General features: G+C 36.6%; 1 protein-coding gene across 6 annotated transcripts in view; it reads right to left on the bottom strand.

The window, feature by feature from the left end:
- Nucleotides 1-26,631, bottom strand: part of LOC145509654 (uncharacterized) — a 641,798-nt gene that overhangs the window by 354,644 nt on the left and 260,523 nt on the right. For all 6 annotated transcript variants that reach the window (XR_014056278.1, XR_014056280.1, XM_081498872.1 and 3 more), the window contains one exon: nucleotides 8,820-8,942. Coding sequence is in view for 4 of the 6 variants with exons in the window: in XM_081498872.1 (XP_081354998.1) it covers nucleotides 8,820-8,942 (123 nt within the window). In the remaining 2 variants the exon portion in view is untranslated. The remainder of the gene's footprint in view (nucleotides 1-8,819; nucleotides 8,943-26,631) is intronic.

Below are 26,631 nucleotides of genomic sequence, written 5' to 3'. Positions count from 1 at the left end.
TCAATATGGAGAGAACCTTAACAATATCAAGTGATCTGACCCATGACCACAGTGTATCTCTCCATTATTTTAGATGTTCTTTGATTTTTCTCAAAAATAATTTTTAGTATTCATGATATCAATCTTATACATATTTCACCAAATACATCTTAAGGATTTTGTATTTTGTGAAGTCACAGTATCCAGTGTATTTTTATTTTGATTTCTGATTATATTGCCAGTTTATAGAAATATTAATAATATTTTTTAAATTGATCTGGTAGAATGCAGACTCACTAAACTCATTAATTTTAGTAAGCTTTTTGGAGAATTCTGCAGTTTTCTACACAGATGATCATGTCTTCTAGAAATAAAGAGTGTTAGTAGTTCTTTTCTAATCTGGATAATTTTCACTGCCTTTTTTTGGCTTATTTCACTGCCTAAAATCTCAGATAATGTTGACAAGAAATGAGGATCTTTGGAGGAAAGCATTTAGTGTTTCACCATTAAGTTTTCTGTTAGCACTAGGTTTTTCATAGATTCATATTATAAAGTTGAAGTTCCCTTCCATTTGTGGGTCACTGAGTTTTATCATGATTGGCTTTTAGATTTTGTCAAATTCTTTTTATACACCTACTTATGTGCTTTCTATTATCATTTTAATGTCAATAAAGTGGGTTATATCAGTCAATTTTTGAATTTTAAGGCAGCCTTGAATTCCTGAAATAGAATCTCTTCTTAAATATTGCTGGATTCATTTTACTAAATTTTGTTAAAGATTTTTATATCTACATCCATGAGAATACTGTTTCGCAGTTTATTTTTTTTTTTTTCGCTTTTGTTTTCTTATAATATCTTTGTTAGATTGGAAAGCATCTCCTCCTTATTAAACCTGTGGACAAGTTGGTAGAGTATTGGTACTAATTATATTTTATGGACTTCATGGAATTCATTAGTGAAACCATCTAGGAGTATTTTCTATGACTCACCTTTTTAATCTTCAGCGACCTTTAATAGTTAGTCAAGGAATGTGTCTATTTCATCTACACTGTCAAATTATTGCAATAAATTCATTCATAATATTCTGGTTATCCTCTGAAAGTCTGCAGAATCCAGTGATGTCATAGCTCTCATTTCTGGCATTGGTAATTTCTGGCTTTTTTTTCTTGATCTGACAACCTATATACTTATCAATTTTACAATCTCAGAAACCACTTTTTTGCTGCATTGATATTTTCTGTTGATTTTATATTATTATGGAGAAGACTAGCAATTCCCTTGGACAGCAAGGAGATCAAACAAGTCAATCTTAAAGGAAATCAACCTTGAATATTCATTGGAAGGACTGATGCTGAAGCTGAAGCTCCAATACTTTGGCATCTGATGCCACTCATTGGAAAAAACCCTGCTGGTGAGAAAGATTGAGGGCAGGAGGAGAAGGGGACGACAGAGGATGAGATGGTTGGATGGCATCACCGACTCAACGGACATGAGTTTGTGCAAACTCCGGGAGACAGTGAAGGATAAGGAAGCCTGGCATGCTGCAGACCATGAGGTCACAAAGAGTTTGACACGACTGAACAACTGAACAACAAATGAGAGAAGTTTTCTTTCATTATTGCCTTTTTGAAAATGGTTAATTTGGGCTTTCCTGGTGACTCAGATGGTAAAGAATCTGCCTGCAATGCAGGAGACCTAGGTTCAGTCCCTGGGTTGTGAAGATCCCCTGGAGAAAGGAATTGACTACCCACTCCAGTATTCTAGCCTGGAGAATTCCATGGACAGAGGAGTTTGTCGGGCTACAGTCTACGGGTTTGAAAAGAGTTGAACATGACTGAGCAATTTTCACTCAAACTATCTATTTCAAGAGAAACATTCTGTCCTACCACTAAGAACTGTATTTCCTCAGTATAATCAGCAGTTTTAAGTTGGTCTGTGTATTGTTCTTTCTTTCTTGATATTGCTAGAATTGTAGTGTTTGAATTGTGGCTGTCATGCAATAGATTTATCTTCTTTTGTAGAATGATCCTTGAGAATTAGTCATCCCTTGTCTTACACAGAAAGGCATTTGGTCTTATACAACCTATATGACTTTTCTATTTTCTTCCTTGAGACTTCTAAAATAAAACTTCTTTCCCTGGATTTCAGTCACTCAGTCCTGTCCAACTATTTGTGATCCTATGGACTGTAGCATGCCAGGCTTCCCTGTCCTTCATTATCTTCTGGAGTTTAAAACTACCCAGAATTTAATATACTTTGGAACAATGGATAATACATCTGCCATCCAATCTCATTGGTGTACACACACACAAAAGGTATAGTTTCTCAGCATCAGTGAAAGTTCTTGTTCTTTGGATGCTCTAATAGACATGGCAGAGTAGAGCGTTGGTTCCGACTTTAATATACATTTTTTCCTTAGCTCCTAATGAGAATCTTGATCTTGTTCTAATCCTAGTATGTCCAGCATAAAAAAAAATCTACATTTCCCATTCTCCCTTCATCTTTTAAGCATTTCCTCCTTATTTCTGCACAGAATTCAAACATTGATTCTGGTGATGATTCTATATCCATAAAAACATAACCAAGTGCTTTGCTGAAACTTCAGATCTGATGTCTTCAAGTCTGTGAAACAACACCTGAGGCAGCTGCCTGATCTGTATATCTACTTGAAAATAATACCACACTAAGTCATTTTTGTATCACTATTTAGTATTTCTTTACATGGAACTGAACTTGGTACATCACTACCACGGCAAATATTACAAAACTCCCATTACGGTAGATTTGAACGACCTATGATACATTTTACATTGAACGTTTTGGTTGGTGTCAGTTCTTGGCTATCCTAGTTTAAACATTAAAAAGACTTTCAGCAAGTCAAGAGAAAGAAAAGCCATCAGGCTGGATACCTCAAGGCTCTGCCTGTGTTGCTCTGGAATACTTGGTGTGAGCTCCACTGACATCTAAAAGACTGTAGTTTTCACATTCATACTCAGTTTCCAAATGAAACGAGAAACATCACTTTCAAAGATTTTTCAAAAGAGAGAAGGAAAGGCCTCTAGTAAACTTGCCATAGTATTAATTTATGTACTCAGGGGATTACCAAGCACTGTCTGGTTTAGGTTTGCCCCTGCCTAAATGAATCTCCAGGAACAGAATAGGATTACTGACATTGGCTATCTCAGATGAGTGGGTTTAAACTTACCTGAGGACAAACCTCATCAAGCAAGACCTGATATTTAGATTGTGAATCATTAGGTATATATGTATATATATACATACATAGCATAAACATATTGTTGCTAAAATTTTAGATAACAAAATGCCCACATTTATTTTATTTAAAGGCTGACTAAAACACTATACATTGATTTGATAACTTACAAATAGGTCACAAGTGGCTTTGCAGAAAGAAAGAATGTGGTGAGTCACACACTGACTCTTAAGGCTTTATTCCAAAGTAATAACTGTCTCTTCCATTCATTTCTTTCAATGAAAAAAACTATACAATTAAAAAAAAATTGGGGTGAAAGCATCTGTGATCTTAATTGCCTGACCGAGGATTGAACCCATGTCCCCTGCAGCGGAAGTGTGGAGTCTTACTCAGTGGACCTCCAGGGATGTCTCTATAAAATTTTTAAAGGTTTTTCATTTACAGCTACGACTAAGTATTGGCGATATTCCCCGTGTTGGCTGGCACATCCTCGCGCCCATCGTCCACTCAATAGTGTGTGTCTCCCACTACCCTGCCCTATATTGTCCCCCCCTCTGCCCCACAGGTAGTCACTAATCTGTCCTCTGTATCTGTGAGTCTGCTTGCTTTTTGACATGCATAGTTTATTTTTAAGATTCTACTTATAAGTGATATCATACAGTATTTGCCTTTCTCAGTTCTGACTTATTTCACTTAGCATAATGTTGACAGAGTCACAAGACCCTAATTGCAAGGGTGAGTGAAGAGTCACTCTACCATGGTTACATAAGTAAAACTGGAACTACTTGGTAAACTGTACTAATGTCTACTTTTTCTTTTTTGAAGGAAAAACAACTTTGAGTTTAAATGGATACACACACTGCAAAAATAGATCCAAGTGATTCTTATGAAGTCAAGTGGGCCTTAGGAAGCATCACTACAAACAAAGCTAGTGGAGGTGATGGAATTCCAGTTGAGCTATTTCAAATTCGAAAAGACGAGGCTGTGAAAGTGCTGCACTCAATATGCCAGCAAATTTGGAAAACTCAGCAGCAGCCACAGGACTGGAAAAGGTCAGTTTTCATTCCAATCCCAAAGAATATTCAAACTACCACACAATTGCACTCATCTCACACACTAGTAAAGTAATGCTCAAAATTCTCCAAGTCAGACTTCAGCAATACGTGAACCGTGAACTTCCAGATGTTCAAGCTGGTTTTAGAAAAGGCAGAGGAACCAGAGATCAAATTGCCAACATCTTCTGGATCATCAAAAAAGCAAGAGAGTTCCAGAAAAACATCTATTTCTGCTTTATTGACTATGCCAAAGCCTTTGACTGTGTGGAACACAATAAACTGTGGAAAATTCTGAAAGAGATGGGAATACCAGACCACCTGACCTGCCTCTTGAGAAACCTGTATGCAGGTGAGGAAGCAAGAGTTAGAACTGGACATGGAACAATAGACTGTTTCCAAATAGGAAAAAGAGTACGTCAAGGCTGTATATTGTCACCCTGCTTATTTAACTTATATGCAGAGTACATCATGAGAAATGCTGGGCTGGAGGAAGCACAAGCTGGAATCAAGATTGCTGGGAGAAATATCAATAACCTCAGATATGCAGATGACACCACCCTTATGGCAGAAAGCAAAGAACTAAAGAGCCTCTTGATGAAAGTGAAAGAGGAGAGTGAAAAAGTTGGCTTAAAGCTCAGCATTCAGAAAACTAAGATCATGGCATCCGGTCCCATCACTTCATGGCAAATAGTTGGGGAAACAGTGAAAACAGTGGCTGACTTTATTTTTCTGGGCTCCAAAATCACTGCAGATGGTGATTGCAGCCATGAAATTAAAAGATGCTTACTCCTTTGAAAGAAAGTTATGACCAACCTAGATAGCATATTAGAAAGCAGAGACATTACTTTGTCAACAAAGGTCCGTCTAGTCAAGGCTATGGTTTTTCCAGTAGTCATGTATGGATTTGCGAGTTGGACTATAAAGAAAGCTGAGCGCTGAAGAATTGATGCTTTTGAACTGTGGTGTTGGAGAAGACTCTTGAGAGTCCCTTGGACTGCAAGGAGATTCAACCAGTCCATTCTAAAGGAGATCAGTCCTGGGTGTTCATTGGAAGGACTGATGCTGAAGCTGAAACTCCAATACTTTGGCCACCTGATGTGAAGAACTGCCTCATTTAAAAAGACCCTGATGCTGGGAAAGATTGAGGTCAGGAGGAGAAGGGGATGACAGAGGATGAGATGGTTGGATGGCATCACTCTCTCAATGGACATGAGTTTGAGTAAACTCCAGGAGTTGGAGATGGACAAGGAGGCCTGGCGTGCTGCAGTCCATGGGGTCACAAAGAGTCAGATATGACTGAGCCACTGAACTAAACTGAACTGAAACTGTGAGAAGCCAACTGGTAGTAATTAAGATGAAGGGCAATGGCATAAAGAGAAAGTATATTATGTAAGTTTGTCTGAATTTGGCCAATAGTAGATGGGGAAGTAAGCAAAAGGTAACAATTCCATTAACAAAATTATGGTTATGGCTTAGGGAAGTGCTTCAGAAATGATATTGTATGGAACCCTAGTTCAGTAACATGGTAACTGTTACACTATGAAAAATTCACCCATAGTCAAGTGACATTATAAAGTATCACACCTAAGCTATTCCTCCTAATTTCACCATAAATATCTGTCCATTATCGTTATGGGAATACTTAAAATAAAAATGTTTAACTCAACAGTTCAAACTCAATACTTTTTTTTTTTTTTTTTGTAAACAACATTCACTATCAGACCATATACACAGTGAAAACAGTTTAGATGTTCTAATTTGCTACTAGTATGAGTTAACACATTCTACTCTGTGACTAAGAGTGATTGGTTTAATACAGTTATGCAAACTATGTACCAAGTTCCAAGGGGGGTAATATGAACACTAAATATGTTCTGACTACATGCCGTAGTCTTTATTAATTCATAACTCAATTCAGGATATTGCAAAGTTTTAGAGTTCTCATTCTGTGCTATCATTTTAAAATTAGAAAATCCAGAAAATTATTTGTAATCTATATTAATCTTATTACATGTTCTAGAAATAGAATGTTGAAATAGGTTTATAAAATCAGCCTACTTCCTTGCCATTTATGTTTACTTAAAAGAAAATGAAAGAAAAAATGTGTGGACTTTGACATTGCTTTTTAGTACCTAAGTTTAAATATATATTAGTCTATACTTAGAAAATTAATAACTTGGGATCTTTCTAATGCAACAGTTTTATTTTTCCTTCCCCTATCTAATCTTAGTATTGTTGTTATTACTGGTTTGCTTTTTCTATAGGAATTTGAGGGTGACAGACCGAACTGTGTTTCTAACTGGAAAGATTTCAGTTATCAGAGAAAAAAACAACTGTATTTATCAAAATTAACAAAAGTAAAAAAAAAAAAATTAGGTGTCTTTTCTGATACAATCTCTCATATATCAAGTGATCTACTAGGGGTTGAATGATTAATTCATTTACTCATAAATGAGTATCTCTTGTGTTTAAGTATAGGAGAATCTTTTTATTTTCAAATCTATCCTCTGCTATGCCATAGAAGGTACAATACATTAATGAAAATATAATCTTGCCTGTTTTCATATATATGACATATATACACACATAAATTATGCATTATAAGCTTTAAATATACTGGCTCAAATGGGTTATAAGTGACATATAAATTCATCATTTATTTGAGAAAAGATTCAACATCATAAATTCATGAGAAAAACATTAAAGTAGAAAATCCAACTATAGCTAATTAATTTCTTTCATGACAGCACTTGTTTTCCGCAGATTTCTTTGGATCATCTAACTGTTACTATTTTTTATTTATTAGCTGAAGTTCAGGTTGACTCAGCTAACATCTTGGTGAATTTATAATTCCTGTGGCCATGAACTGAGTCTCTGTGCCTCAATGCCCGTTGGATACACTTCCCCGTGTTAATAATTCTCGCCTTGACCACGTATCCAAGGAGGACAGTAGGACTGGATAGACCGAAATGTCCTTCTGCTCACCATCTTCCCTTCCACTCCTTCTTGCACCAGCGTTTGTGTTTTACTTCATTCTTCTCTTTCATTTTATAAATTTAATTGTCCAATGAAATTTATGTAATACATAAAGAATATTGTGACTGGGTATAAATAACTCTTGGAGGTGAACCATCAAATATGAGTGTTATAAAATAAAATGATAGTCTCTCAACACACTTGAAAAATTTTTTGGGGTACCAGAAGATAGTGCTTGTATACTTGATACTCCTGCGAAGCTGTATAATAATAATGTGTGCATGCTCAGTCATGGCCAACTCTTTGTGACATCATGGTCTAGCCCAGCAGACTCCTCTGATGGCATTTTCTAGGCAAGAATACTGGAGTGGGTTGCCACAAGTATATTATTTGACTCTGACTTAATAAAATGTAATCCAAGTGAAAGAATTAAAACAATTGTTTAGGAAACAATGTATGTGTATGAGCATACACCCATACTCACAATACACACATATCAATATTCTTCATGACACATTATGTAGTAGCATATTTCCATTCATTGAACTATTAGATCTATATGATAAAGTGTATTTAAATATATATATATTAAAACATATAAAATATATAATAAAATAAAAAATACGTGATACATATCACATGAGACTATAAATAAAAGCATACCCGCTTGGAATTAAAATGTTGAGATCTGAAAGACAATACATTGCACCGTGAAGATGGCAGTTTTCAGCATCTAATTAGCCTTCTAATTTGGAACATACTGTAATTGGGTCTCCTCTATTATGGGAGTAAAATTGAAAACAAGTGTATATTCCTTAAATTTATATTCTTAAATTGTCACACATAATGGTTTTTTTTGGAACTTCTGCAGGTAATTGACTTGTAATTTTTATGTTATTGCCATATATTTCTGCCTTGGAGTCTCTTTATAATCCGTATCTACTGCAAATTCTTCATTTCAAGGACTATAGAATGTGTAACAACATGAACTCACTTATGTAGCTTCACGGAAATAGTATCATCTAGAAAGAAGTCACTTTGTGTATCAACTAATAAAACATTTTAGAACATTTTCTTATGGTCCATGACCCTGATTTTTATTATAAACTCACTGTAAAATTATGGAATATGTTGAAATAAAAAATAAAATATGTAATCACTTTAATTTCTTAAGACATTTATATATTCTGCATTGATATGTCTATAATTTTAATTTTTCCATATTTTTGAATACAACATTTTTAAGGAACTAAGAAATGTGAGAGATGAATCCTATTCTTTGAGGACCAGAAATGAGAAAATAAAAAGCTTCTGAAGTGTGTGGACTTAATAAGTATCAAACTGAATATAACTTACAATTATATCTTTAGTAAGAGAACATTTGAGATTCAGTTGGTTATGCTACCAGATAACAGGTAACAGCAATGACTCAGAGTATTTGAATAATAATAATGGGTGAATAGGAGCCTGAAACAGTAAGTGTCTAGAAATGATGTATCAGTTCAAGAAGGAAATATATACTACAGAGAAAAGAAAAAAACAAATAAAACCACACTAAGTTAATTCTTAAAAATCATTAACTGTTTCTCACTTACTCATATATCCGATGGATGCTTGGTTGGTTCAGCTCCACAAAATCAAGAATGATCCAGAAAAATGAAGCCTGCAGGGTTTTTTGTGTCAATCCACTCTCTGTAACGATGAGGGCCCTTTGGTCACTGCAGCAGGGAAAGAGGTAGAAAGAAAGTCTCATAATTAAAAGATTTATATCACTCCACTTATACCACTATGACAAGACTAAGTCTTAAAGCTCTATCTTACTGAAAAATTGTTAGAAAACCTTGGTTTTTCCTGTGAGCTCAAAAGGAGATCCGAATGGTACTGAGCACTGGTTCTATCTACCACAGATAGAATGAGTGCTCAATATTTCCACCACTGCAGCTGACTAAACATGACAACTCTATCAATTAGAATTGTTTGTTTGGTACCTTTAGGGAACTGACTAGTCTCCCTCTAAACATCGTGTGTACACAGAACCTCACAAGCTAACTTATTTGGAAAGAGGATCTTCACGGTCGTTATTAGCTAACATGCTGTCACACTGAATTAGGGCGGGCTGTAAATCCAGTGACTGACAAATTTATAAGAGGGGGGGATGCACAGAGACAGACAGAGGAAAAGGTCAGGTGAAGTTGTAGGACAGATGGAGCTACCAGCTGATGATTATTCACAACCATACAGAGCCAAGGAAGAAGCAAGGAAGGATTTTTCCCTGGAAGATTCAGAAGGGCCGTGACCCTACTGACATTTTAATTTTGGACTTCCAGCTTTCAAAGCTGCGACAGAATAAGCTTTTGCTTGTTTTAAGCCGCCAGGTTTGTGGTCATCTGCTACAACAACTCTCAGAAACTAACACAGTATGTGTAACCAAAATTTCAAAAACACAATTTTATGTTGTTCTTGAAAGCTGCATCAATTTATTGTGAAGTTTCTGTTGCTGGGAAAGCGTATTGAAAATTATACTAGGGTCTTTCATTTCTATTTGACTCTCCTTTTTCAGCTTTGAATTTTATATCTAAAGTTGAATTTTACATCTAAATTTTACACTTGGGGATGGAAAATTTTAAATTATTTTCAAATTTATGTATTATTTTTTTAAAAAAATAATGGGTGTATGGATTTGTGTGCGCATGCACACTAAGTCGCTTCAGTCGTGTCTAACTCTTTGGGACCCCATGGACTGTAGCCCGCCAGGCTCCTCTGTCCGTGGGACTTTCCAGGCAAGAATACTGCGGTGGGTTGCCATGTCCACCTCCAGGAATCTTCCTGATACAGGGATCGAACCCTCATCTCCTACATCTCTTGCACTGGCATATCGGTTCTTTACCACTAGTGCCACGTTAGAAGTCTGCCACCTGGGTGTATGGATTCAGGTTGAGTCAATTCCTTCAGAAGGATGTATAATAAACAATATTGTCCTTGCGCTAAGTCTGCTCCTCACTCTTATCCAATCTCCAGAAAAGATAACTTTCGTTTTACAGTTCGTTTTCTGTTTTTAGGGTCTACAACCCTAAACAATATATAAATGCAGAATGTCATTGATTTATTAACTTTGGTGAATTAAAGATGAAACTACTCTCATACAAGCTATTTCATTACAACTTTTCATGCTCCAACTTCAGATTTTGCATGTTTATAATATACACTTTACATACATACACTACATATGTAAATCCCCAATTCTTATTTTATTGACCTAAGGGCACATCTTGTCTTTTCATTATGTAATATGACCATATTAACAGCCCTGCATTACTTCCATCTGCCTACCCTGTCATAAACTTTCCCCTTCCAATGTTTATACTATTTGCTATAATACTTTTGAGGTACAATACCTCTAAAAGTTGAAAAACAATAAATTAAGTATACATTTTCATAACCTGGTAAACTGTCTTTGTTAAAGAGCCAAGAATCCACTAGGGTTATTTTTGTCTCTATGATTCAATAACACAATTTCTCTGTCATAGAATGTAAATGAGTTCCAGAATAAATATTATTCTTTTTTCTCATGTTCCAAAAATTATGACACATTTTACCTTGCTTCCTATTTGGATTATTAATGTCTTGTATTTCATTTTTTCTCTTCTGATACTTATCAATCATTTTTGTTCTTTTTTCTTATTGAAACAACTTTCCAATTTCTAAAGACAATCTCTTTGAAAATAACTCTATGATTTGAGGGGAAGTGGGGATAATTTCAGTAGTGTAGGTGGAGAGATTAGGATCTATTAATGCTGTTTCTCTTTATAATAATGTATGGTCATCCATACAACATTATCCACAATGTCAGATACTCTTCTAAGTCTCTGCATATTCCTACCAACTGCCATGCTGGGTCCTCTGGTGTTTCACTTGGAAGACTGGTTTTCACACACTAAAGATATATTGCCAAAATATATATTGTCAAAAACTTTTGTCCAAGAGTACTGATCATAATGATGGGTTTTGAGAAACTATGATATCATGCAGGTTTGATTCCTGGGTCGGGAAGATTCCCTGGAGGAGGGCATGGCACCCCACTCCAGTATTCTTGCCTGGAGAATCCCATGGACAGAGGAGCCTGGCGGGCTACAGTCCATGGAGTCACAGAGTCAGAGGCGACTGAAGCGACTTAGCATGCACACATGGTATCATAAGGGAAAGAGAATATCATGAGAAAAAAGGGCAGCTAAATATCTTCTAAAACATACTAACATCCCATACTAACTTCTCTTTTATACTTTTATAACATATAATACAATTGTGATTAAATTGAATAATTAGTAGTTTATAGTCCATCTCCTCTCTAAAAGCATAGGTTATACCAATATTCTTCAACATAATATCCTCTGTTCTTCACATAACAATTGCTCATTTTTAGTACTGGCCTCCAGGATAACTTCAGGCAGGTTCACAGAATTCTTTAAAAAATCATCTTTTTCATTGATTGCTAGTTGCTCAGGTTTTGGTTTATATATTGGTATACAACCAATTTTATCTTAAAATAGACACAAGGATGTAGAAGATGCTTAGGAGAACTCTTAACAGTTTCTATACTCTTAGAAAATAGTTTTCACATATATAGCCCATAAGAAAACTATTTTCACCAAATTTAATTTTTAAAAATCCTGTCAAAATATGAACTTTCATTAACAAATTAAAATATAGGTCTCCATAACACTGAGTAACTTAAAAGATTTTATTCTCCAATAATAAATACATTTTCACCAAATATTCACTTTGATGGCTTTAACTGACAGCATTTCTTTCCTTGTTGTATCTTTAATTGCTGCTATATGCAGCTATAAGAATTACTATGTTCTCTCATAAAGCCTGTAATCCAAACCAGCTTTTCATTTATTATGACACTTCTATTTAAAATGAATTAATTTGGACAAGGATGAACTGGAAATGATTGGGATTTGACTGGTGGACATATCCAATTAATGGCACAAGTCACAGAGGATATAGGATTTTTGGGTTTACCACAGCAATCTCCATAGGCAGAAGGAATCTTCATGATTTGATGCTGTGGTAGATTTGCAAACAAGACTTTTCCAACACTGAAACATCAGCTTTAGTTGTAATCACTTCGAGCACAGTCTTTCCAATTTTATAAAATGTTTAGCTCTCAAACAGAAGTTGACGGGGTACAGAGTTATCTGTATTTATTTCGGCAAAAAATTCAACTCAGGGACATATATAAATGAAGTAGCCATCAGCTACTTCAGTATTTGCTGTGTCAGTGCACTGCATGGCAGGTGGTTTGCTGGTAAAGTGCAAGGATACACTTACCTCTTCCAATTTATCCGTTACCTTTCCCTGATTCTGCAATAGCAACAACCACATACCATCGGGTTCCAGATAGACAAAGAGTAAAGCTACATAGTCAGCCATGTACATATCTTTTTATATTTCTTGAGAATTCATTTTGAGTTTTCTTTTATTTAGAGAAACATTTAGAGGCAAGGTCCTAATGTCAGTTGTTATTTTGAAAATATTTAAATATTAACAGAAATAAAATTAATTATTGTGATATGTCAAGGTTGATGAACTTTCCTTCTCATGGATTTGCACCCCATCCACAGACCAAACAAACCTATTATCAATTGTGAGAGATTAGTAGAAATCTAGGGGCCTTAAAAACCCCAATACATTCTTAGTACATAGAGTCTTCATAACATTTATTTTTTTCTGCCTCTCTGCTTATTTTTTGGCAATAAATTTAAACTGCATTTTCACATGTAGTTGAGTTGAGGGGGAAATTATGCCTCAAAGATAACAAACTTAGGTGACTCTAAAGGGCTTATTGAAAATCACAAATAAGATTTAAGGAGAAAATAGCCATGTAAAAAGAAATAACTCCATTCCAAAAAATGTAAGATAAGACAGGTCTTTGGGGAATACTACCAGATAGAGGGGGTCTCCCTGAAGGCTCAGAAGGTAAAGGATCTACCTACAATGTGGGAGACCAGAGTATGATTCCAGATAAAGACCAGGTAGAAAGAGACCAGTTAACCAGTAAAGTCTATTTTCAGGCGTCACAAGAGCAGATTATTCATTTTATAGGTAGGGACAAAAAATGCTCTGATATTACAGTGGTTAGCAAAGATATATAGCTCAGAGTGTGACTATAGTGGTTGATGCTTTTAAAGTGCAAACTTTAATAACTTGACATCACTATTTAGCTAGAGTTTTAAAAGAATTATCAGCTACTGAAAGTCACCACCTGCTAATGAATCACTGGTTGCTTTTGAAACCAATTTATTTCCTTTCTAAAGCAATTTCAGACGAATTCACAGCCATTAAAATAATTAAATACTAGTGACATGCTGGGGAAAATGTGAAGGAAAGAAAACATTCTAAAAATACTCATTATTTCTTAAATGTGAAATCCTGCGAATTGGACAACTACTGTGTTATTGGTTTCCAAATCAGCCAAATAAACAGAAATTCTGGGAGATTTTTTTTTCCTCAACGCATCATTTAATTTTTTATTTGAGGTATGATTGTCATGCAATAAAATGCATATACTTAAAGTTGTGCAATTTGATAAGTCTTAACATACGCATACACTCATGAAATGATCACCATAATATAGACACTAAACAAACACATCACCTTCAAAAGATTCCCTGTGCCACTTTATAACAGTTCCTTTCTACCACACCTTGAGACCCCTTCCCCAGATACCACTGCTCACTGTTCTGTCACCATAATTTATTTTGTGTTTTATAGAATTATATAAGTTAAATAATATAGCATGTACTCATTTTGTTTATCCTTTTTCACTCAGCATAATTGTTTTGAGACACATCAATATTGTACTATTAATATATATATATATATCAATAATGCATTCACATATGGCTGAGTAGTATAATGTTGTATTGCTTATATGACAGTTCACCTATTCACCTGTGGATGAACAATTCTGATCATTACAAAGGAAACTACTATACACATTTGTGTAAAAGTCTTTGTGTAGAAGCATTCTTTGTTTTCCCTTGGGTAAATGCTCAGGAATGCAATGGCTGTATCTTATGACAAGTGTCTGTTTACATGTTAAGAAATGAGCAAATTATTTTCCAAAGTAAAACTAACATTTTATATTTCAGTTCTTCCACATGAGTACTAAAATTTCATATAGTCAGTCTCTTTGGTTTCAGTTATTCTAATTGTTGGCTTTTCCAATGTGTTGGCTTTTGCATCAGGTGGCTGAAGTATTGGAGCTTCAGCTTCAGCATCTGTCTTTCCAATGAATATTCAGGGTTGGTTTACTTTAGGATTAACAGGTGTTATCTCCAAGGGACTTTAAAGTCTTTTTCAGCATCACAATTTGAAAGCCTCAGTTCTTCAGCACTCAGTCTTCTTTATGGACCAACTCTCACATCCATACAGGACTACTGGAAAAACCAAAGCTTTGACTGTATGAACACTTGTTGGCAAAGTGATGTCTCTACTTTTTTGCTTTTTAATATGCTGTCTAGGTTTATCATCACTTTCCTTTCAAGGAGCAAGTGGTTTTTAATGTCATGGCTGCAGTCACAATCCACAGTGATTTTGGAGCCCAAGAAAATAAAATCTGTCACTGTTTCCACATTTCCCCCTTATATTTGCCATGAAGTGATGGGACTAGATGCCATGATCTTAGTATTTTGTATGTTGTGTTTCAAACCAGCTTTTTCATTCTCCTCTTTCACCCTAATCAAGAGGCTCTTTAGTTCCTCTTCACTTTCTGCCATTAAAGTGGTATCATTTGCATATCTGAGAATGCTGATATTTCTCCCAGCAATCTTGATTCCAGCTTGTGATTCATGCAGCCCAGCATTTCTCATGATGTACTCTGCATATAAGTTAAATAAGCAGGGTACAATATATAGCCTTTTTGTTCTCCTTTCCCAATTTGGAACCAGTCAGTCATTCCATGTTCTTCTAATGGCTGCTTCTTGACATGCACACAGGTTTCTCAGGTAAGGTTGTCTGGTACTCCACATCTTCAAGAATTTTCTACAGACATTGTGATCCACACAGTCAAAGGCTTTAGCATACGCAGTGAGCAGAAGTAGACATTTTCCTGGAAATCCCTTGCTTACTTCATAATCCAATGGATGTCAGCAATTTGATCTCTTGATCCTCTGCCTCTTTGAAACCCAGTTTGTACATCTGAATGTTCTTGGTTCAGGTACTGCTGTAGTCTAACTTGAAGGGCTTTGAGTATAACTTTACTACCATGTGAAATGAGCACAACAGCACAGTAGTCTGAACATTCTTTGGCATTGCCCTTCTTTGGGATTGGAATAAAAACTGACCTTTTAAAGCCCCATGGTCACTGCTGAGCTTTCCAAATTTGCTGACATATTGAGTGCAGCACTTTCACAGCATCATCTTTTAGGATGCAAAATATCTCAGCTGGAATTCTGTCATCTCCACTAGCTTTGTTCATATTAATGCTTTCTAACGCACACCTGACTTCTCCCAGTCAGCAAAAACACGACAAGGAGCTGACTGTGACACAGATCATGAACTCCTTATGGCAAAATTCAAGCTTAAATTAAAGAAAGTAGGGAAAATCACTAGACAATTCAGTTAAGACCTAAATCAAATTCCTTATGATTATACAGTTTAAGTAACAAAAGGGCTCAAGGGATTAGATATGATAGAGTGCCTGAAGAACTATGGAAGGAGGTTTGTAACATTGTATAGGAGACAGTGATCAAAACCATCCCCAAGAAAAAGAATTGCAAAAAGGCAAAATGGATGTCTGAGGAAGTGCTACAATAGCTGAGAAAAGAGAAGTGAAAGGCAAAGGAGAAAAGGAAAGATGTATCTATCTGAATGCTGAGTTCCAAAGAATACCAAGGAGAGATAAGAAAGCCTTCCTCAGTGATCAATGCAAAGAAATAGAGGAAAACAATAGAATGGGGAAAACTAGAGATGTCTTCAAGAAAATTAGAGATACCAAGGGAACATTTCATGCAAAGATGGCACAGTTAAGGACAGAAATGTTATGGACCTAACAGAAGCAGAAGATATTAAGAAGAGGTGGCAAGAATACAGAACTATACAAAAAAAAAAAAAAAAGATCTTAATGACCCAGATAACCACGATGTGATCACTCACCTAGAGCCAGACATCCTGGAGTGTGAAGTGAGGTGGGCCTTAGGAAAAATTACTATAAACAAAGCTAGTGGAGGTGATGGAATTACAGTTGAACTATTTAAAATCCTAAAAGATGATGCTGTGAAAGTGCTGCACTCAATATGCCAGCAAATTTGGAAAACTCAGCAGTGACCACAGGATTGAAAATGTCAGTTTTCGTTCTAACCCCCAAAAAAGGCAATGCCAAAGAATGTTCAAACTATGGCAAAATTGCACTCATCTCACACACTCAAAGTAATGCTCAAAATTCTCTAAGTTAAGCTTCAACAATATGTGAACTGAGAACTTACAGATGTTCAAGCTAGAGTTAGAAAAGACAGAAAAACAAGAGCTCAAATTGACAGCATCCACTGGATCATAGCGTAAAAACATCTACTTCTGCCTCTTTGACTTCACTAAAGCCTTTGACTGCATAGATACCAATACACTGTGGAAATCTCTTCAAGAGATGGGAATACCAGACCACCTTACCTGTCTCCTGAGAAACCTCTATGCAGGTCAGGAAGCAACAGTTAGAACCAGACATGGAACAATGGACTGGTTCCAAATTGGGAAAGGAGTACGTCAAGGCTGCATATTGTCACCCTGCTTATTTAACATACATGCAGAGTACATCATGCAAAATCCCGGACTGGATGAAGCACAGGCTGGAATCAAGACTGCCGGGAGAAATATCAATAAACTCAGATATGCAGATGACACCACCCTTATGGCAGAAAGTGAAGAGAAACTAAAGAACCTCTTGATGAAAGTGAAAGAGAAGAGTGAAAAAGCTGGCTTCAAACTCAGCATTCAAAAACTAAGCTCATGGCATCCAGTCCCATCACTTCATGGAAAGTAGACGGGGAAACAATAGGAAACAGTGAGAGACTATTTTCTTGGGCTCCAAAATCACTGCAGATGGTGACTGCAGCCATGAAATTAAAAAAAAAACGTTGCTCCTTGGAAGTGAAGCTATAACCAAAATAGACAGAATATCAAAAAGCATAAACATTACTTTGCTGACAAATGTCTGTATAGTCAGAGCTATGTTTTTTCTAGTAGTCATGTATGGATGTGAGAGTTGGACCATAAAGAAAGCTGAGTGCTGAAGAATTGATGCTTTTGAACTGTGGTGTTGGAGAAGACTCTTGAGAATCCCTTGGGCTTCAGGGAGATCAAACCAGTCAATCCTGAAGGAAATCAGTCCTGAATATTCATTGGAAGGACTGATGCTAAAGCTAAAGCTCCAATACTTTGGCCACCTGATGCAACTGATTCCTTAGAAAAGACCCTGATGCTGGGAAAGACTGAAGGCAGGAGGAGAAGGGGCCAACAGAGGATGAGATGGTTGGATGGCATCACTGACTCAATGGATGTGAGTTTGACCAGGCTCCGGGAGTTGGTGATGGGCAAGGAGGCCTGGCGTGCTGCAGTCCATGGAGTCGCAAAGAGTTGGACACGGCTGAGCGACTGAACTGAACTGAACTGATTAAAAAAAAAAAGGACAGTTTGAGACATGGGTCATGTTCATTTTGTGTCCAGTTGCTATCTGCTTCAACATCATTTTTTGAAACACGTACCTGTCTCAGTGAATTGTTGTGACACATGTTTTAAAAATGAATTGATTGTATCTCTATGTTTCTCATTTTTATACATAATACTTATACCATCTTTTTTTATTAGTGCAGTTTTGGAGCAATGCTAAGGTAATTTACATCTTCTAATGTTGATCTTTTTTAAAAAATATAAAAAATATTTTTGTTATTCTCGTTTTTTTTGGGTGGTTGTTTTCATAATAAGTTTTAGACTCAACCTCTAAATTTATGCAAATGAAAAAAGTTTGCTGACTTCTGACTGGACTTTGGATAAACTAACTGATAGCCTAACTGTAGTGATTCTTCTAATATACAAAATCTTACAAATTTTTAGGTCCATATTCTCCCTTTGTATTTTACATTATAGTTATTGTATGTATTAAACCTATGTGAATTAAGAAACTCCAAGATTATCCTCTAATTTTCACTTAAAATGCCATATGCTTTGTAACAAGATAGGAGGAAAATGACCTAAAATAGTTATTTTTGCAGTTTACCCAGTTATTTACCATTTTTGATTCTCTTATTTATTTTTTCCCCTGAGGATTAGAGTGTTCAAGTTGTATCTTGACCCATTAACCTGAAGGGCTTTCCTTTGGAAATTCCGCTGGCAAAATATATAGTTTTTTTTATCTGAAAAATGAATTCATTTCATTTTTATTCTGTAATAGTTTCTGCTAGATATAAAATTACGGGTTGATGCTTTCCTTATGGTGGTGTTGCATAATTATATATTATAAATAAGGCTTGCTATATGCATATACATCCATTCATCAATGAATCTGTAAATTGTTTGTATAGATGTGATAGGTGATTTCAGCTCAGCTACTCCTCACTCTTTAAAAGTGCTAAAATTTCAATCCTTTTCAAACAGCTAAATGCAATTGACAAACTATCCCTATTAAAGGGGTCGTACAATAAAGTTTCATAAACCATGCTTTACCTTATTATTCAACATTCAAATTTTAACCTTTTTAGTTTACACTTTTCTAGTCATTCACAAATAAGCTTTGTTTTCTCTATGAATACAAACAGAAGTTATTATATCAACTTGCATGTATATTTTTATTCACTAGAAACATGGGAATTGATTATTATAATTATTATTATTGGTCTCTAGATAATATAAATCTCTAAGAAAGTTTAAGGTTATTCATTATTCACAAAGGCTTTGTTCAAGTATACTTAAATGAAGATGCATTGCTTCCATAAAATAATTATTTTTTTCCGTCTATGCCACACAGCTTGTGGAGATCCTAGTTCCTCATCAGGGATCGAACCTGAGCCCCCTGCAGTGGAAGCAGAGTCTTAACCACTGGACTGCCAGGGAAGTCCCTACAAAATAATTAAAAAAAAAAAAAAAATCCTAATCCTTCTTTTGTTTCCCACGTGCTGTGCTGTGCTCAGTCTCTCAGTCCTGTGCGACTCTTTGCGACCCCGTGGACTGGAACCCTCCAGGCTCCTCTGTCCATGAATTCTCCAGGCCAGAACACTGGAGTGGGTTGCCATGCCCTCTTCCAGGGGATCTTTCCAACCCAGGGATTGAAGCCAGGTCTCCCCCATTGCAGGCAGATTCTTTACCAGCTGAGCCAGCACGGAAGGCCTGGCTTCACATATGGCAGTGAAACTCACCTGGGTTATAGCTGTTAAAATTCTGTCTTTCAATCTCTGAATTATTTTCTCAGCTAAGAGTAAGTAAAACTCTTATGGTGATAAACACAGTAAGAAAAACAAGAAGAGGAAGAGGGTGTCACTACTCAAAATAGTGATTGTTAACCAAACGCTAGCAAGGGTATAAAGGGATAGATATCTTAATGATTGGGAACTTCAGTGTGTATTGGAAGAACCCAGCTGGAAAAACAATCAGCTGTCTTCAAGAGCTTTAAAATGTTCCTCATTCAAGAACCAACTCTGATGAAGCAAAAATAAAAGATAAACTTCATGAACAAAGACAATCATGGCTTGATTAGCATTTGGAAATAACCTAAATAGAGAATGAAAATGTAAATAAACCATCATATAGTTATACATGAAACATTATGCATATACTAAAACATTAACTTAAACATGCAGTAGTGTAATAAAGTATTCATGATCATAAAACTTAGGCTAAAAACAAAAAAAACACAATGCTATACAAGCATATATTTAAAATATAATACAACACACATATGGTATATGTGTGGTATAGAATAACACTAGAACTGAATATGTAAAAAAGTTAAGGACGGTCACGTTTAGATGATGGCACTACAGATGATTTTTAATATTGCGGTGGCAAGTACCCCAGAAGAGCTGAAAATTTGTTTTCTGTTGGGGATCAGCTATAGGAAGTTATGCCTCTTTCATTGACACACTGACCAAAAGATACATATTGGAACATGTAACAAGCTTTTTCACCAGATGAGTGCAGTGGTCTTTTCACTTGGTTTCACCATCTTGCTGAGCTCCTACAGGAAATGTAAGTGAATTTTCAGGAGATCTGGGAGATGCAACTAAGCAATTTCAGGAAAATCTTTGATGCGATTATAAGGTGTGAGTTAATGCTCTAGGATTTTCCTAACTGTATGATATAAATCAGATGGGAAAGGAAAACATCAATTTTGCCACATAAATAAGATTTACCATATTAATGTGATTTCATTTGTATCCACAGGCTCAAAAGCAAGGGCTTGAGTAAATTTAGCCTTTCACTGTTAACTGTATTCTGAAAGTTCCTCACATATGCATGTGTTGATTTTATATTCAGAAAAGAAATAATTGTATTTTTAAAAGTGTATGTTAACTCATTTTTTTCTTGAATTGATGAAAATATTACAAGATGGGAATTGAAGCATAAAATAGCAATTGACAACCTAGATGTTGTATTCTTAATTGAAGTCAACATATTTGGAGCTGCAGGTCTTTCTGTTAAGAAACACAATCATTAAAATGTGTTAAACTCAAGTTTTATAATACATGCAGTTTACGCATGTGTGCTCAGTTGTTTCAGTCCTGTCCGACTCTTTGTGACCCCATGGACTGTAGCCCACCAGGCTTCTCTGTCTGTGGATTCACCAGGCAATAATAATGAATGGGTTACCACTGCTGCAGGGGACCTTCCTGACCCAGGGAGTGAATCCACATTTCTTGCATCTCCTGCATTGCAGACAGATTCTTTACCCATTGAGCCACCTGGGAAGCCCTCTGTGAAGCTCATGCTCCAATAATTGATATTTCAAATCACACAGAGTAGTTTTATTAAAATTAAAAGGTAAGCAAAATTCAGAGGTGCACACTGTAAATAAGAGTCTCATATACTTCTTAAAATTTGCTCAAAAGAGCACTTTGAGATTATTTCAAGTGTGTATGTATATGGATTGTCATTCTTCAAGTCAAAAGTAAAACTAATGCATTTCCTTTCTTGTCAAGATGAATATCTTTTTTTCTAAAATGTAGTAACTACACACCAAATATAATTTTTATGGTACAAGTAAATAGGCTTGAATCTCTAAATTTTCAACTTAGGTTCCTAATGTGCTAGTTCTTGTCTATAGTGAATTATCCCTCTCCAGGCACTGGTTTCTTTTCATCTGATTATCTCAATAGAACTATACTAAAAAGATCTTAATAACTGGGATAATTATGAAGGCATGGTCACTCAACTGAGACCGACAACCTGGAGTATGAAGTCAGGCCATAGGAAGCATTACTACAGACAACGCTAGTGAAGGAGATGGAATTCTAGCTGAGCTGTTTAAAATCCTAAAAGATGATGCTGTGAAAGGGCTGCACTCAATATGCCAGCAAATCTGGAAAACTCAGCAGTGGCCACAGGATTGGAAAAGGTCAGTTTTAATTCCAATTCCAAAGAAAGGCAATACCAAAGAATCTTCAAGTTACCTTACAACGGCATTCATTTCACATGCTAGCAAGATTATTGTCAAACTCATTCAACCTAGGTTTGAGCAGTATGTGAACCAAGAAATTCCAGATGTACACGCTGGATATAGAAAAGACAGAAGAACAAGAGATCAAATTACCAACACCTACTGGATCATAGAGTAAAAATATCTACTTCTACCTCATTGACTATGCTAAAGCCTTTGACTGTGTAGATCCCAACAAACTGTAAAAAACTCTTCAAGAGATGGGAATACCAGACCACCTTATCTCTCCTGAGAAGCCTGTATGCAGGTCAAGAAGCAACAGTTAGAACCGGATATGGAAGAACAGACTGGTTCCAAATTGGGAAAGGAGTACATCAAGGCTGTATATTGTCACTCTGCTTATTTAACTTGTATGTAGAGTATATCATGAGAAAGGCCAGGGTGGATGAAGCACAAGCTGCAATCAAGATTACAGGGAGAAATATCAACAATCTCAGATATACAGAAGATACCACTTTAATGGAAGAAAGTAAAGAGGAACTAAAGAGTCTCTTGATGAAGGTAAAAGAGGAGTGAAAAAGCTGGTTGCAAACTCAGCATTCAAAAAACGAAGATCATGGCATCCAGTGTTTTCACTTCATGGCAAATAGTGGGGTAAAATTGGAAACAGTGAAAGATTATTTTCTTGGGCTCCAAAATCACTGCAGATGGCGACTGCAGCCACGAAATAAAAGATGCTTGCTCCTTGGAAGAAAAGCTGTGACAAACCTAAACAGTGTATTGAAAAGCAGAGATATCACTTTGCCACCAAAGTCCACATAGTCAAAGCTATGGTTTTTCCAGTAGTCATGTACAGATGTGAGAAAGAAAGTAACAGTCGCTCAGTCATTTCTGACTCTTTGGAGACTCCATGAACTGTAGCCTGTCAGACTCTCCTGTCCATGGAATTCTCCACCACAGAATACTGGAGTGGTTAGCCTGTTGCCTTCTCCAGAGGATCTTCCCTACCCAGGGATCGGACAGGTGTCTTATGTATTGAGGTGGATTCTTTATCGGCTGAGCCACCAGGGAAGCTCACAGATGAGAGACGTGGACCATAAAGAAGGCTGAGCACCAAAAATTGTTGCTTTCAAGCTGTGGTGCTGGACAACATTCTTGAGAGTCCCTTGGACAGACAGGAGATCAAACCAGTCAATCCTAAAGGAAATCAATCTTGAATATTCATTGGAGGGATTGATGCTGAGGGTGAAGCTCCAATACTTTGGCCACCTGATGCAAAGAGCTGACTCATTGGAAAAGACACTGATGCTGGGAAAGAGTGAAGGCAAAGGAAGCAGTGGGCTGCAGAGGATGAGATGGTTAGATAAGCATCACTGATTCAAAAAACATGAATCTGAGCAAACTCTGGAAGAAAGTGATGGACAGGGAATCCTGGCATGCTGCAGTCCATGGGGTTGTAAAGAGTCAGATATGACTGAGCATGCATTCACTCACATGTTATTATCATTATTTTCAAATTAAACACGAGCCTTAAGTGTTTAGGTGATTTTCTCAGTCATACTGCTAAAAAGGCTAGATACAAAAAAGGATTCATGCACCTATGTCCCATTTTGGTAAATACCTTTTTCCAACAACTGGAAATGTAGAAAAAGAAGAGAAGGTGAGGGAGAAGGAGGTGGTGAAAGTTCTTTATTTTCTGAAACACTGACTTCCAGATTATGGTAGACTTTAGAATCTGTCACCACTGGAAAGATACTTTATTGATTATGCTATTGTTCAACTGTTCTCTTGTTTGATTTTTGACTGTTTATTTTATTAAGTAATAAAAACCATTATATTGCCAAGTCACATCACCATGATATTTTTGTTTAAGAGTAAGTAAAACATTGTCCATATAAAATATTTCTGCTTCACGACATAAAAACTGTTTCACTCTTAATTTCAAACTAACAGTGTGAAATTTTCAAGCACTGAGGACATATTCAATATTTTTTTTGATCCAGCAGGAATCATACATTAGGCTTAAACTTGATGTTCTAGATTCGATTCTTTAAATTTAAAGGCAGGAAGCCCACTTGCTATGATTTCGCAAATCTGTGTCAGCTACAATGAGGTGCAAGTCAGAATCTCACTATAGAACATGACCACTTACATTGAAAAGCACAAAGGAACAAGTTAATAAAATGGAAGTATGTTAATACCTGCATGTTTTAATGCAATTCATCATTCAGTTCAATTCAGTTCAGTTCAGTCGCTCAGTTGTGTCTGATGCTTTGTGACCCCATGGAATGCAGCACGCCAGCCCTCCCTGTTCATCACCAACTCCTGGAGCTTATTCAAACTCATGTCCATTGAGTCGGTGATGACATCCAACTATCTCATCCCCTATCATCCCATTCTCCTCCTGCTTCAATCTTTCCCAGGAACAGAGTCTTTTCAAATCAGTCAGTTCTTCACATCAGGTGGCCAAAATATTGGATTTCAGCTTCAACATCAGTCCTTTCAATTAAAACTCAGGAATGATCTCCTTTAGGATGGACTGGTTGAATCTCTTTGCAGTCCAAGGGACTCTCAAGAGTCTTCTCAAACACCACAGGTCAAAAGCAGCGATTGTTCTGTGCTCAGTTTTCTTTATAGTCCAACTCTCAAAACCATACATGACTAATGGAAAAACCATAGCCTTGACTACTAGGAATTTAGTTGGTAAAGTAATGTCTCTGCTTTTCAATATGCTGTCTAGGTTGGTCACAACTTTCTTTCCAAGTAGTAAGTGTCTTTTAATTTCATGGCTGCAGTCACCATCTGCAGTGATTTTGGAGCCCAGAAAAATAAAGTCAGCCACTGTTTCCCCATCTATTTGCCATGAAGTGATGGGACCGGATGCCATGATCTTAGTTTTCTGAATGTTGAGCTTTAAGCCAACTTTTTCACTCTCCTCTTTCACTTTCATCAAGAGGCTCTTTAGTTCTTCTTCACTTTCTGCCATAAGGGTGGTGTCACCTGCATATCTGAGGTTATTGATATTTCTCCCGGCAATCTTGATTCCAGTTTGTGCTTCCTCCAGTCCAGCGTTTCTCATGATGTACTCTGCATATAAATTAAATAAGCAGGGTGACAATATACAGCCTTGACGTACTCCTTTTCCTATTTGGAACCAGTCTGTTGTTCCAAGTCCAGTTCTAACTGTTGCTTCCTGACCTGCATACAGATTTCTCAAGAAGCAGGTCAGGTGGTCTGGTATTCCCATCTCTTTCAGAATTTCCCACAGTTTGTTGTGATCCACACAGTCAAAGGCTCTGGCATAGTCAGTAAAGCAGAAATAGATGTTTTTCTGGAACTCTCTTGCTTTTCTGATGATCCAGCAGATGTTGGCAATTTGAGCTCTGGTTCCTCTGCCTTTTCTAAAACCAGCGTGAATATCTGGAAGTTCATGGTTCACTTATTGTTGAAGCCTGGCTTGGAGAATTTTGAGCATTACTTTGCTAGCGTGTGAGATGAGTGCAATTGTGCGGTAGTTTGAGCATTCTTTGGCATTGCCTTTCTTTGGGATTGGAATGAAAACTGACCTTTTCCAGTTCTGTGGCCACTGAGTTTTCCAAATTTGCTGACATATTGAGTGCAGCACTTTCACAGCGTCATCTTTTGGATTTGAAATAGCTCAACTGAAATTCCATCCCTCCACTAGCTTTGTTCGTAGTGACGCTTCCTAAGGCCTCTTGACTTCACATTCCAGGATGTCTGGCTCTAGGTGAGTGATCACATCATCATGATCATCTGGGTCGTGAAGATCGTTTTTGTACAGTTCTTCTGTGTATTCTTGCCACCTCTTCTTAATATCTTCTGCTTCTGTTAGGTCCATACCATTTCTGTCCTTTATTGAGCTCATCTTTGTATGAGATGTTCCCCTAGGTATCTCTAATTTTCTTGAAGACATCTCTAGTCTTTCCCATTCCATTGTTTTCCTCTATTTCTTTGCATTGATCACTGAGGAAGGCTTTCTTATCTCTCCTTGCTATTCTCTGGAACTCTGCATTCAAATGGGTATATCTTTCCTTTTCTCCTCTGTTCTTCACTTCTCTTCTTTTCACAGCTATTTGTAAGGCCTCCTCAGACAGTCATTTTGCTTTTTTGCAGGGATGGTCTTGATTCCTGTCTCCTGTAGAATGTCATGAACTTCTGTCCATAGTTCATCAGACACTCTGTCTATTAGATCTAGTCCCTTAAATCTATTTCCCATTCCACTGTATAATCGTAAGGGATTTTATTTAGGTCATACCTGAATGGCCTAGTGGTTTTCCCCACTTTCTATAATTTAAGTCTGAATTTGACAATAAGAAGTTCATGAGCTGAGCCACAGTCTGCTCCCGGTCTTGTTTTAGCTGACTGTTTAGAGCTTCTCCATCTTTGGCTGCAAAGAATATAATCAGTCTGATTTTGGTGTTGGCCATCTGGTGACGTCCATGTGTAGAGTCTTCTCTTGTTTTGTTGGAAGAGGGTGTTTGCTATGACCAGTGTGTTCTCTTGGCAAAACTCTATTAGCCTTTGCTTCATTCTGTACTCCAAGGCCAAATTTGCCTGTCACGCCAGGTGTTTCTTGACTTTCTACTTTTGCATTCTAGTCCCCTATAATGAAAAGGACATCTTTTTTGGGTGTTAGTTCTAAAAGGCCTTGTAGGTCTTCATAGAACCGTTCAACATCAGCTTCTTAAGCATTACTGGTCGGGGCATAGACTTGGATTACCGTGATACTGGTTTGCCAT

The sequence above is a fragment of the Giraffa tippelskirchi genome, chromosome 6, assembly GCF_054371585.1.
Source record: "Giraffa tippelskirchi isolate mGirTip1 chromosome 6, T2T-mGirTip1v1.2.pri, whole genome shotgun sequence".
NCBI classification, from domain to species: Eukaryota; Metazoa; Chordata; class Mammalia; order Artiodactyla; family Giraffidae; genus Giraffa; species Giraffa tippelskirchi.
Note: the sequence above shows the minus strand (reverse complement) of the source record. Positions and strands in the feature narration are given on the sequence as shown.